The sequence below is a fragment of the Zootermopsis nevadensis genome, unplaced genomic scaffold, assembly GCF_977971745.1.
Source record: "Zootermopsis nevadensis isolate Lab colony 2312 unplaced genomic scaffold, Znev_1.0 Znev_ptg000024l, whole genome shotgun sequence".
NCBI lineage: Eukaryota > Metazoa > Arthropoda > Insecta > Blattodea > Termopsidae > Zootermopsis > Zootermopsis nevadensis.
Window position 1 is genome coordinate 12,051,671 of NW_028259156.1, and position 13,822 is coordinate 12,065,492.

The window sequence follows — 13,822 nt, forward strand, 5'->3', positions numbered from 1 at the left end:
TTTCATATATAATTTCCTTATTCCTCTGTGCCCATGGGATCAGATGGTTCTCTGTCAAAGAATATCCTGGACACCACAAATATGGAATTCTGTATTGTACTGGACACAACTTTACCCAGTCATAATATTCTATTAAAAATCCACAAATTACAACAGGTTTATGAATGCTTTCAGTATACCACACATTAAATTTGACATATAGCAGGGATGTAGGTATATGTTGTATGTATAACAATGTAAAGTACAAACAAAGGCTCAAGGTATAAACCTTTATAATTGTATGCATTCACTGTTTTTATAATACAGTGTACCTGAAAGAAATATGATAGAGATATTTACCATGAAGTCAAGTAAATAATCTTTCTTTACCTAATGCCAACAAATGCATACAATATTGCAGTTATATAACCAAATTTCATTACCAAGCTTCTATTTCTTTGTTGTTTTCAATTCCTCTTCCTTCCTCTGCAATTACATATTGAAGATTGATGGGCCAATGTGAAACCACGTAATTTAGATAAGAAGAGAACTTTAAAAGGAAATGTCTTTAATTCATGCTGCGGAAGCACATACAAATTAAAGAATAAATACTTTCAATGGCAATGTTGTACTGCTTTTACTTTGAAAAGACTGAAAAACTGCTAATAAATCTAGAGAAATTAAACAAGAATGCTGATGAAAAATGTTTTAGTATGAGCTAAGAAAAATTTCAAAGCTGAATAATTTCAAAGAAATATAAAGCCATTTTCATGTGTCCTACAAGAATGAACTGTTATTTTTTAAATTAAAACAAAAGAGAACAAGACAGTTGGCAGTGATGCAGTCAGTTTCTTTATACAAAATGTAGCTCCAATATGGGACTCAAATTGCAGATATCATTCATTAATTTTTATAAATATAATATAATGTAATAAAATTAGACAGCAAACACTAATGAATACATAAAATATAATAAATTTTCTTTGAATTCTTCACTCTCACACACAACCATTTATAATACATGCACTTCAGCTCATTTCTATCTTTGGACTTGAATATTATTGCAGTTATTCCATATATGTATATCTTCATCAGCTGTGATTGAGCAATAATACATTGTAGATACTGGCTACATCTCTGGTTACGTTACAGAAAAGAATGGACAAAGATGTCAGATGGGAACAACTGTGCTATCAACTGTCAATTCTATCAGGTATTACAATAGCAACTGTACATGGCAGATTTACCCACCAGTCTGAATTTTATTTGCGTAGTTGTTAAGGAGAGTTGAGTAAAGCAACTTTGTTGACTTAATTTTTCTTTATGCCAACTATGGGCTAACTGGATGGAACTTATATCTTGTGTAGATCTAAGAACAAAATCACTTTAAAGGAAGTATTTAAAACACAGTACTATATCCAAAATATTGGCAGTTACTGTGATTTCAGAGAAGTGTTCTCGCCCTACCTTATTGAGAATTTATAGATGAACCCAGATAACTAATTTCAAACAGTATTTTCTAAGTACTGACAGATCCATTACATTTAGTTTCATGCTCTCCTTGTAATGTTAAATTAGTAAGTAAATTTAAAGAATTAATCATAGCAGCTCAATAGTAATAAGATTATGTCAAATTACATTAATTCTTTTAAAACAATTGTATAATTCAACTTCCTGAAGCAATTGAAATTTTATATAGTACTGATAATAAAATACGTATAACAAAAAAATTGTGCATTTTATGTACCAATATATTGGAAAAACATCAATGAGGTCTAACAAATCCAACACAACATGTATGGTGTCAGAAATATGCATACATGAACCATTTTAGGTAGGATGAGGTACCTTCTTAAATGACTGTTAACAGAAAACGAAAGATTAAAAACATTTTTAAGTACAAGATTAAAAAATTATGCCAACTTGTTATAAAGGAAGAGTCACATTAATAAATACTGTTCTGCCAGGCAGTCATTATATATGAATGTTTAAGAAACCTGGTAGCAAATCCAGGCACATTTCATGGACATTTTAAAATTCCCACACATTCAGTTTTTGATTAATTAGAAAAGTTGGACTCTCCACAGATGGTTATCACATTCTGAAAATATACACTTAATGGGTACCTAGCCACAGAAACTAACTGTATTAGTTGACTTCCATTCGAAACTGACATTTGTGCTGCAACACTGGTGGAAGCCATATCACTATACATCAGACATGCCTTTGCTTGCCTTGTCTGCACACACATACACATACACTCTAACACACACTAACAAATGTTTGATGACAAGAGGAACATTTCCAAGTTCCCCTTATTTGTAGTAGGTTGTTTATTTATATATATATATATATGTATATATATATTATTATTAAAAAAACTAATTTCTTTATTAAAACACAACCTAAATATTTTGGGTGAAGTTCTTTTTACATATCCACATCATTTTTAGTGTTTATATACTCAGAGTCAACGTATCAAATTGTTTCTTTGGTTATTATTCTCATCACACATGAGTCAGTAGTTGCAGCAGTCGCTTGACTTGAAACACCACCGGTAGTCTCAGCAGCCGTTAGTATAACTGACAGACACAGAAATGGGAGTAGCTTAAAGCAAGGAAAGAATCACACTAGCACGTTCTTTGGTTAATCTCACAGGTTAGTGGTATCAAGTTAACTCCTTTTTTTCATTGTTTTCTTTTTTTACCCTAATTAAGCATGTACATACATACAAAAGAATCATAACAGTATTTTCATTGCCCTTTCTCATGCTATTTCTGGCTTGAAGCAAGCTGGGTGGAAGACCATTGCACTTTTAAATCATTTACCACTTCCATTTTAATGGCTATGATATCAATGAAAAGAAATAAATGCAAGGCCTAGAGCAAGTCTGGTAGGTGGTTGTTGGAAGAGTGCAATGGCTTCTGTTGGTTTTCATTTTTAATATTCTTCTTCTTCTCCTGCTCTATTGCCTGTATGGAGGCCATCTTGTAGTTAATTGGCCCATATGAGCGATAATCCACATCAGCGTAGTCCAGGTCAGAGAATTCCGGTCGGAATGGCTGTAAGAGATAAGTTATCCAATAAGAAAATATCCTCTGAAATGTGTGAACAAACCTGTTTCACTCCTTGGAATGTGTATATAAATCATATTTTATGTTCAATTTTAGTTGTGAAGTTTCTAAAAGTTCTGTACTGAAATCTAATGTTTGAAGAATTGCATGCAGTTAAATTGAAGAAGAGCACTGTTAGCTGCATAAAATTAATGTTTTAATCATTAATTTGAAGGGAATGTGTGTTTCACAAACACTACACAATTATACTGCTAATATGATAACTATATACTTACAGTTTGTAGTTATATGATAATATTTTACTTTAATTTGAAACTTGGGCACTGCATATTAGTACTCCACAATGTGAGTCAGGCACTGAAGTTGGGAAAACTTAAGTTCTGAGTCACAAACATTAAATAGCATCATGGCCATTAAATCCAGACATTAATTCTCACAGTATATCCAAGTGCACATCTGCTTCATTTACTTGTGCAGTGATTGCAGTAAATAATAATACTGAACAATTAACATGCAATAACAAAAACACTTCACACCACACAACAATTATCTGCTCAAAATTTCTTCAAAACAATTACTTTACTCTCCAGTAATATGATATCAATGGAACAAAGAAGCAAGTATTCATGCGTATACAAGACAGTAGCTAGGAGTGCCATTACATGACTGATATCATATAGGTGCTCAAAAGGCATGTACAAGGATAAAACACTGCTGCCTCATTTAATGTTAATTATCATAAAACAGTTTCAACCTAATCAACCAAGGTAGAGTACAGGAAGTTATACCTACAACTTCTTTCTATGCCAGTTTGCTTCTTCTAATAAATGTATGTAACGCTGGCTTTGGGACGTTCCTGTTGAGAAAATAGACATGTTAATTTGTGGTAATATATGTCACAACAAAAGCTTTTTAAGAAATAATTCTAAGAGTTCTGTACATCTTTTGAGCACCTCAATGTATCACACAAACATTATCAACATTAGGTGGAAAAAAAGGTATTAGGTATGGGTATGCCTTCACTGTCAAACTTTGTATAAACAACAAGATGAAACTAAATTCCAAATTTGTTTTTATGCAATAGGCAGGTTGAACTATCATATTTTATACTATTTACATGGTGCCTACTTCTGCATGCTGGGGCATTAAAACATTGCACAATTTAGTTCCAAGCAAAAAGACTATTAATTTTGCAAGTTCTAACTTATTCAAGTATGTTTATGTAAGTGATTTGGATATGAATTCAGATGTCCCATACAGATGGATGCTGCTCAGATATTCATGTATACCAAACATCTGGAACTGCAGAAATTAAAGATAGTAGGGACTAAGAGACACTGAACGGAGGCACAAGCACTAAAAGAACCTTCAGTATTTTTTCTTGTCTGTCTTTGGTTTCATTTAATAAACTTACGGCTACACAGAAAACTGCATTATTACTTGATACAGTATATAAATGACACAAGTATTTATAATAAAGTGGCTTGCCCACAATGCTGTAAGGATGCAATACTGATTTATGTGACTCCAAATTTCTCATGGGTAGAAATAAATTTAGCTCTGTAATTTTAGAGATCTGACCTGTAATAACATTGTTTTAAATAAATATTCTATCTAAATTTTTATCCAGACATGATACACATATTTGCATGTAACAGTTTACATTTTATTGCAACTAAATCCTGTAAGATGGGCTGTGTGAACTGAACAAGAAAAAGGTTTTGATGTAAACTGTAGCTGATTCTGTTGCAGTAAATTTACATTTGCAGTAGGACAATATGTTGAAACTTACTGGTTCCATTGTAGGAATATTTCATACATTATAATTAAAATATGATTAGTAACGTAATCTGAAAGACTACATACATACATTATACACTCCATGGATCCATAAGTATGTTGCAAACACGATTATTTAGAACAAAGAAACTGAAATAATTTGCTGTTATCTATGCCTACTTCCAATGCAAGTGTTATTTAAAACAGGAAGAGAATTAGACGAAAAAGAATAAGATAATGTTAGATTTTAGTACTGCTCCTTTGTAACTACATGCAAATGAAGTTTTATTGTTGTTATTTATTTTATGCTTTACAGGCAAGGCATGCTCAAAGGTTATTAGTTCCACTGGTAGTAGTTATTATATCAGATGCTACCATTTACTTTTCCGATCTATTGTTACTTCTTTTAAGATGACATGTTGCATAAGGATACATGCACATGCATAAGCACGTGCGCACACACAAACTCACACACACACACACACACATGCACTATAAATATTTATGCATAAGCTAAAGAAGAAAATAACTTGTATGAGGTCTGAGGTTTTCACTGTGGTGAAAATATGGACTGTGGTCTTCTGGAGGCAACATGTTCCTCAAAAATGTTGGTAACCACCTACAAAATTGCACAGTATCACAACACAGAAGACCACAATTAACAAGAAGACTACTTATTTTGCAACCATTACAACAGAATGCCAGCCAAGATGAAAGTAATATAACAGCTATCATGGGCTGTCTGTACAGTGTACAAATTTACATAGAAATATGCATGAGGGTATTGGTATCTAAAACTGGGAAACAAGAAGATATGAAATGTAAAGACAAAATACTTTACTAAATGCTGGATTATTAAACTTACTGTAATCAAACAATACAATGACAAAGTCAGAGAACATAATGAATAATACTGGAAAAGAACTTGCTGAGTCAACATTCTTTCCAACTAATTGTTAGAAAAGATGATAATTAAACACTGAAATTCATTCCGTCTTAACTAACTGCAAAGAAATTTTTTTAATAAAATTAATAATAACAAATTAACTAAAACCATTAAAGAAAATAATGGATGTAATGAATTAAATATATGATGAGTACAAACTAATCTGATTATCTGTAAAAGAGGAATTCAAAATTTCCATATGGAAATAACTTACTAAAGGTGAGACAAAAGTCCTTTTTCTTTCAGTTACATTTGATGAACTCAATGAAAATTACACAAAAATGATGACAGTCCCAAAAAAGAAATTTACCTATTGGTGAGTATAAATACTGATACATAATAATAATCCATGACGTAACAGCCCTGAGAGCCAAAGCCGACTAGCTTGACTGCTGGCCTCACGTTCACATGCCTAAGCAGAGGTGAATGATCATCCAACCAGATATAGAGTGACATGTGGTCAGCATGACGAACCCCCAGCCATTGCTAGTTTTCATGACCGGATTACGCTACCCAATTTCCTCACGATGCTGGGTTGGCACTGGTCCCATACACCAGCCGAAAATCTCATGAGAAATTTCTTTCCGAGACTCGAACCAGCATGAATTCTGTATCACCGGTCCGAAGCATGATGCCTCAGACTGTGCAGCTACGGCGCGGGACAAATACTGATACATACATTATGTAAAAATCATAAATAAAAGTTATGAAATCACACAAAAAAGGTAAAGTGATCCAGTATGGAATTTTAATAATTGGCAGGAATATAAATATAGACACACAAGTTATTTTAAAATCTGGGATATCATACATAAAATTTATGAAGCTCCTGTGAGGCAGTAAAGGAAGCATGAGTCATAAGGGACACTGATGAGTTGTTATTATCAGCCAAAATGCATTTCATGACACAGGCAGCAGGTTATACCAATTTAAACTACATATAAAATTAAAAACAACAGATTTACATACACATGGTACCAATAACAGAATAAATTAAAGAAACTGAAAGGAAGAGCTGTAGTAAGATTCTCTCCTCCCATAACAGTAAACATCAACCCAGGGGAAGAAATACTTGTAATTTATTTATGAAACACATAAAAATATCACTATATATGATAACATCGATCATAACAGTTGCATTAAAGTGTAAGCTGTTGCTAGTGACAGCATCATGAAGCATTTTAGAATTCACACATGTAATTATATGAAGAAGAAATAATTTACTACTGTTCCATTACAAGATCTTTCATCAGTAATAATTAAACACCAATGTGGATGTAGAATCACAAAAGAGTATTTGGAAATATGCATATTCCACTCTGGAGTACACTTTTAAAAGCTTAAAAATATCTTCCCCAGTCCCCCTCCCACCTCTACCAATATGAATAAATGTTAGAATTTTTATTTAGCAAGAAACCACTTGACACATCAGTACTTCTGACATGGATGTGTGGTTATCTCAGTCATACAAATATGTGCAACTAATTGCCACAAAACAAGCAATGGAGTTAAGAAATTAGAAAAGCAAGAAAATATTTCAAAATAACTGTATATGCTTATGGGAGCAAAATCATGCAGAATTTGTTTATGGCACAAATGTTTCTGACAGGGTGGTTTGCCTGTCATCCTCTGGATTCTTCCCATTTAGTATCATGTTACTGCAAACTTTTCTTTAATATATAACTAAACATCCACAATGATGTAATTTTCCCTCACCTAAGTCTGAGATAATATTAAAGAGATCTCTCTTATTAATATCCCAAAGTTACTTCTCAAGTATATTCTTCTACCATCTGTTTAACTCCATAGAAGTTGCTAGCCTTTGTTCTATTATTGGCTTGTGAACTATCATTAAAAATAAATAAGGGTCTGGATCTAGTATCAGTAATAAAAAATAATTGAAATTTGTTTAGAGCTGTGGTTTCAATAGATGTAAATTCAAAAGGTCAAGGTCAAACCCAGTTTATACATAAATTTGATACGAAGCTAAAACTACACTATATATGTGTTCGGCTTTACTATCCACCACACAGTGAAATAGTGGAGTGCCCAGAATATTGTGTAATGGACGTGTGAGGAACAAGGATATTTGTGAGAACCAAAAACCACAACCCCCTTTATAGGCAGTAATCCTATCAAAATAAATATGTGAGAAACCTAGTATCAATCTTATCCATGTTGTATGTTCAATAGTACACTCAACTGAAATGGATACCAATGCCTGTACCAACCTTCTCACACATCAATCTCCTGTCCAACGTCATGAAACTTCAAAATGGCATATTCTGTGGAGTTTTGTGGTGGTCTATAATGAGGAAGGAGATGGGGTTCACGCATGCCATTTGCTGCCAGGGCTAAGTCTGCATACACTATGCTATCCGTAACATAGGGTTCTGCGACGTAATAAGGCTGCTGATATTCCAAACGCATGGGTGGGAGATATGTCCTATTGTTGATGCTGCTGCTGCTGTTGCTGCTATTGGTGTTGCTGTTTTGCCTTGTGTTCCCACACAATGGCTGGGACTGTTGTTTCCCCCCCAGTGCAATCGATGTTTGCTGGAGGTTCAGGCTGGTAGTTTTGGTGTTGGGAGGTGTCAGTAGTAGATGATGTTGTGATGATGTTAGATTGTAATGATGGTGGTGGTGATGGTGGTGGTGTTGATGCTGCTGTCGGCTCTGCAGAGAAGTTACCAAGCCATGCATGTTAGTAGGTGTTACTGCAGCATTCATACATGTATACATTTAGGCCTAATTAATTAGCAAAAGTAGTTTGGGAAACAAGCACAGACAGAAGGTTTACTATGATTTATCAATGAAGAAACACGTTTATCTTGCTACATATTATCCCTACTGCACTATATATCTATGAATGTGTAGTTCCTTAAGCATCAGTTTAAAGATGCTAAAACTAAATACATAAAAATACATGTAAATAAAAAAATCCAATGAAACAATTTTAATAAGCTTGCTGAAACTTCCATAACATTCTACTTTTCAGAATGTTATGAAGTAAAGTATTATTAAAAAACCAAAGTTACATTATACAATGCAATTGTAAATATCATTCACACAATTTTTAAATTTGAAATTGAATAATTTATGAAAAAACTTCCCAAAATCTTTGTCACAAGCATGGTGGTCATAACTTAAATGCAGAAAACATCTGTTACTACATCCAATTATCTGTTTCAAGGTAGGAGTGTAATAAACTGCATTATTTTTTCTTAGAAATGAATATGCCTATTTCATATTAGTTATTATTAATAATTATATTTTAATATAATGAGCACTCAAATGGAAATCAAGAAATCATACAACTTTAGATAAACTGTATCTTACGTAGTAGGATTTGAGGTTTTTACAGTGGTGAGTCTGAAAACAACCATCTTCATATCTTACTTAGTAAGAACAAATGTTATATTTTTATTTGTGATTTACTTTACAATGCTGTCAGCTCAGACTGTGTAGTGCTGGATGAGACGATGATAAACAAATAATGAATTTGGAGAGGATATGGAAAGAAGCAGTCATGGCCTAATTTAAGGTATTATTCTGACATTTTCCTGTAGGGACTGAGGAAATCCACAAATAAATCTGTCAAGACAGCTGGTCTTTGGACTGAGAACTGAAAGTAGGACCTCCTGAACAAGAAGCAGGAGTGCTACCACTATCTAAAATTTTTGATTCCTTGAACACACACCACTATGAAAAATAAGATAAAAGGAGCAGTACAGTCTTTGTACTTAAACTTTTGGTGTTCCATTAAGTGATGGAAAAAATGTTTCAGAAAAACTAGATAAGGAAAGGATTTTACATCCATCTTAACTTTTATCATACAGGAATAGATGATTTAAATCCCTGAAGACTGGGTTTGCTGACCAGATTTTAATTCCATTGTTAATAACTTAACAGTAGGTAAATGTGACACAATCAGCTGGACTGTGCATAAGGCATGATGTACAGTCAATAAAGGTTAATAAAGTAATTGATCATTTCAATAGTAACTGTTTGGATTTTCAAGTACAAAGTAGGACTTGTAAATTATGCTCTATTTATTATTAATTCAGTGACTACTACATATCTGCATTTTTCTCCATAACCTAATTTATCAGCTGACTCTTTTAGATCTTGAATACAGTTATAAATTCAACGTAAGTTATATTTGCATAGCAGGAAAATACGCTAATTTTCAGTAACAATGGAGATACTAAGTGTTAACTGCCCTTTAATCTTCATTACCAATGGAAACAAAATTGTGCCCTTTTTTTTTGTTTGTTACACTCTTCTTGTACTAATTTCATTATACCTGCAATGAAAGCAGTGTGTGCAGTACAGAAATTTTGATGTTTATTTGTGTGTTGGGTATCTACAGTATATAAGTAATCATAAATATTATTTATAACATACAGCAGTGATCATCACTCACTGTTGTCACCTTTAGTCTTATGTCATGAATAAGTAAACACTGAAATTGTATATTTTAGTGAAATCAATCAGCTGAAATATAACTGAAACTGCTTCATACATTGATTAGAAAACCCAACTCTACTGCAAACTACAGAACTACTGGTATACTACATATTTATACATACAAAGTGCAGACTAATATGGGGAATAAAATATTTAATGTAAATATAACGCAACTCACGTGGCACATAAACAAGCACGGTTGCAACATATATGCCAGAGTCCAGCTTAGTAAATGAAAAGTTAAAAACACAATGTTAGAACAACTGTTTCTATTAATAGGTAAAGGAAAATGCATCAGAACTTGCTCTTGTATGTTCTATTCTAACGTTCTTTTCAATACACCCCTTGTTCCAATATGTAAATGTAAATTGCTATAACAGTCAATATGCCCATTATAAGTACAATATGAACCAAAATGCATTATTAATTTACAGTGAAGACGTTATAAGTTATTGAGCTATCAACTGTAAATTAAGGGAATATTTTTTACAAGGTTATTTTATCATGTCATGAAAATGGTGTTGTCATATAAAAGATTAATAAAGCAGATTTCTTAATTATTAAAGTAATAAATAGCCTTAGATGTAGAATAAACTTAAAATATGACACCTAGAATAGCCATAAACAATTAATATATTATATTTTTCAATATATTTAGTCTTTGTTATTTTGGCTCTCTTGATCCTGAAGTTCTTTGGGCATGAGCATCATGATTAATTTTCTTCTTTGCATTTTTTGTATAAAGTGCATAAAATAAATAAATAATGAAGAGGTTATGCCTGTTTATATGTCTGCATTTACATCTCCATAGCTATTTCAATTATCTGGAAGAAATCTGGTGTTCAAGGAAGGTACACTAAAAGTTGTCAAGTAAATTTAATTTTGGTGTGTACAAGTCAGTCATAATCTTAGACACATTTTTCACGTCCAGGATTTATATACATTTCTCCAAAAGAAAGATATATATATATATATATATATATATATATATAGAGCTCTAGTTAGTTTCATTTGAATGGACTGCATAATTGTTTGAACAAATAAATGCAAAGGTATAAAATACGGTATTAGATACAATACTACTGAAATCACAAAAAAATTAGACACCATGATTATGACACATTAAACTTTGTGTTGAACTGTAGTCACTATTGTCACTGAAACTTTTTACATGAAAGATGGGGTAGTAAAGCATTTTAAAAATATATCTCCCTTTGCATTCAAACTTATGTCATAAATTATGTGTTACTTCTAATTTTACAAATAAGTTATGTCTAGCAGACAAGAGCAAGCACAGATGGTAGCAAAACAGAATAGTACATCCTACAGCAAAAAATTTACAACTAACCTGTCCTGGACTAGGCTCCTGAGTATTAGGTGTGATTGGAATGGGCACATTCTGATAAGTGTGCTTAGCCGACTTATTGGTGTGATGTTTTCTGGGAGCTGGGACCGGAGGAACTATGCTATCTAGTCTCTGGTTGATATTACTGTTGTTATTAACTTCATTTTTGTTGCCAGATATTGCTTCCTGCACACTCAATTTTGATTCTGGTGAATTCTCTTTAATTGGCATTTGATGGAGCTGGAAGATTTGTGGTCTGTAACAGTTTCCATCCGGATGTGAAATTGACCTGTCTGTTTGGTTTCTCTTTCGCAGCCTCATTGAATAGAACTGAGGATAATGCTCCCCCATGTTGGAGCCACGTTTACTGGTACGTGTTTGTAGTGTACTAAACTTGTTTTTTGGCAACAAGGCTAGAGATTGAGATTGGCTATTTAGACGAGGACCAACATGACTCCGTGTGGATCCATAGCCAGATGATCCATACTGACTGAGTTGGCTTGATGGCCTACTTGTGATGTTCATATTACAACTGGTGGAAGCGGGCTGCAAGCAGACAATTCACATGCAGGCATACACATTCAACACAAGCTAAACACCTGCAGTGCCAGCAAACCATGCATAAAAATATTATACTTTAATTATAAGTACAAACAAAACATAAATATAATAAACTAAAAATAATATAACCAGGGATGGAATGTTAAATATGATCTACTTCAAAATTAAATTTTCAAGTTCATTTTTGAGAATGTCCATAAATTAAACCTATATATAAACTTTGAAAAAACAAAAGACATAAATCCATACAAAACACGAAGATATATAGTTAGCATGAATATGTCAATTGTACTGATATAAGCAACAGAAGAGAATTTGCACATTACTTCAACTTTCAGATACTCACTGAAAGTTAAAATGACTCACATGTTTATGCCAATATCTGAAATAATGACTGACAAACATTTTTATTCTTATTTTAAACAAGTGTAATAACTACATTTTTCAAAGAATTCATGTTATTCCCAGTCTTTTGTACTCTGGAAAATATCACATAATTTTCCTGCAGTACTTGCTGGCAGGAGGATTTATATTCTTTACAGTTTGTTTATTTTGGCAGAAGACTTCTGCAGATACATAATTCCCTCTTCTCTTATATTTCCTCTTTTGAATTTATATTGTCTTAGAGTGATCTGACCAAACAAAAAAATTTTTGTTCAGTAAACATTTTCTTCTAATCAATCTGCCCCAGCTTTTGGTCTGTGTTAATATTATGAAATGATTACTGGATACATATAAGTAAAGTGTTATCTGCAGAAACTGATGGGAGATTAAGTTTTCAGCCATTTTATAGCTGAATTCATCCTCTAAATGCATGCAATGAAATCTGAAATGCATACTTTTAACCATCATTTGTACTGAGCAGAACACACTATCCAACAAATTTCCCAAATTCAACATTTTCCTTTAGTACACTCAATGTTTATTTTATGACTGATTTCAGTAGTTCTGAGTTTAAAGTCAGATGAAGTTTATTTTTGAAAAGATGTATGAATGTAACTATTTACTTTCACACAGGTACCAAAGTTAAAATTAAATAATGAAATTTTTCATACTTTGTTCACTTTTCCAAATATTATTATGACTATCAAATGAAGGTAGATGAGACAGGCACGGCATGTAGTATGTTAAGGGATGTAGGCAATGCTTATCAGATTTTAATTAGAAGACCTGAAGGAATAAACTACTTGGAAGTTTAATTTCAATAAAACTTTGAACTACTTGGAAGAACAAGACATAGATGGGAGGGTTATATTCAAATGAATCTTCAAGAAAACAGAAAATGTATGTGGAATGGATTAATTTAGTTCACAACAGGGGCCAGTAACAAGCTCGTGAGAACTTGATGATGGACCTTTGGGTTGTATAAAAGTCAAGAAATTTCTTAATTAGCTGCCTGAGTGATTGTTAGCAACAATTACATACCTATGAGTCTACATAAATCATAAAGATAATACCCACTTTACTGTTAATCAAGATTTTACAATTTAAAGATCATGTGCTACAGTTTGTTGGAACTAAATAAGAACTGAACAGATAGGGATATGTCAGCAAAGATTTAAATTATGGTACATTTTCTGTGCATTCTGAGGTGATATCACTGTAAATTCATGGACAAGTAACAATCTATTTATCACAGTTCATCATGCAAATCATAATATTTCCTTA

General features: G+C 32.6%; 1 protein-coding gene across 22 annotated transcripts in view; it reads right to left on the reverse strand.

The window, feature by feature from the left end:
- Nucleotides 1-73: 73 nt before the first annotated feature.
- Nucleotides 74-13,822, reverse strand: part of nrm (neuromusculin) — a 590,496-nt gene continuing 576,747 nt past the window's right edge. For 7 of the 22 annotated variants that reach the window (XM_087355248.1, XM_087355253.1, XM_087355269.1 and 4 more), the window contains 3 exons: nt 11,597-12,139; nt 8,010-8,454; nt 2,904-3,041 (listed from right to left, as the gene is read on the reverse strand). In XM_087355248.1, coding sequence (XP_087211374.1) covers nt 8,014-8,454; nt 11,597-12,139 — 984 coding nt within the window. In that variant the 3' untranslated portion in view covers nt 2,904-3,041; nt 8,010-8,013. Of the gene's footprint in view, nt 3,042-3,841; nt 3,910-8,009; nt 8,455-10,426; nt 10,473-11,596; nt 12,140-13,822 lie in introns of those variants that run through there. The other 15 variants (XM_087355258.1, XM_087355268.1, XR_015536927.1 and 12 more) reach the window with 14 other exon arrangements.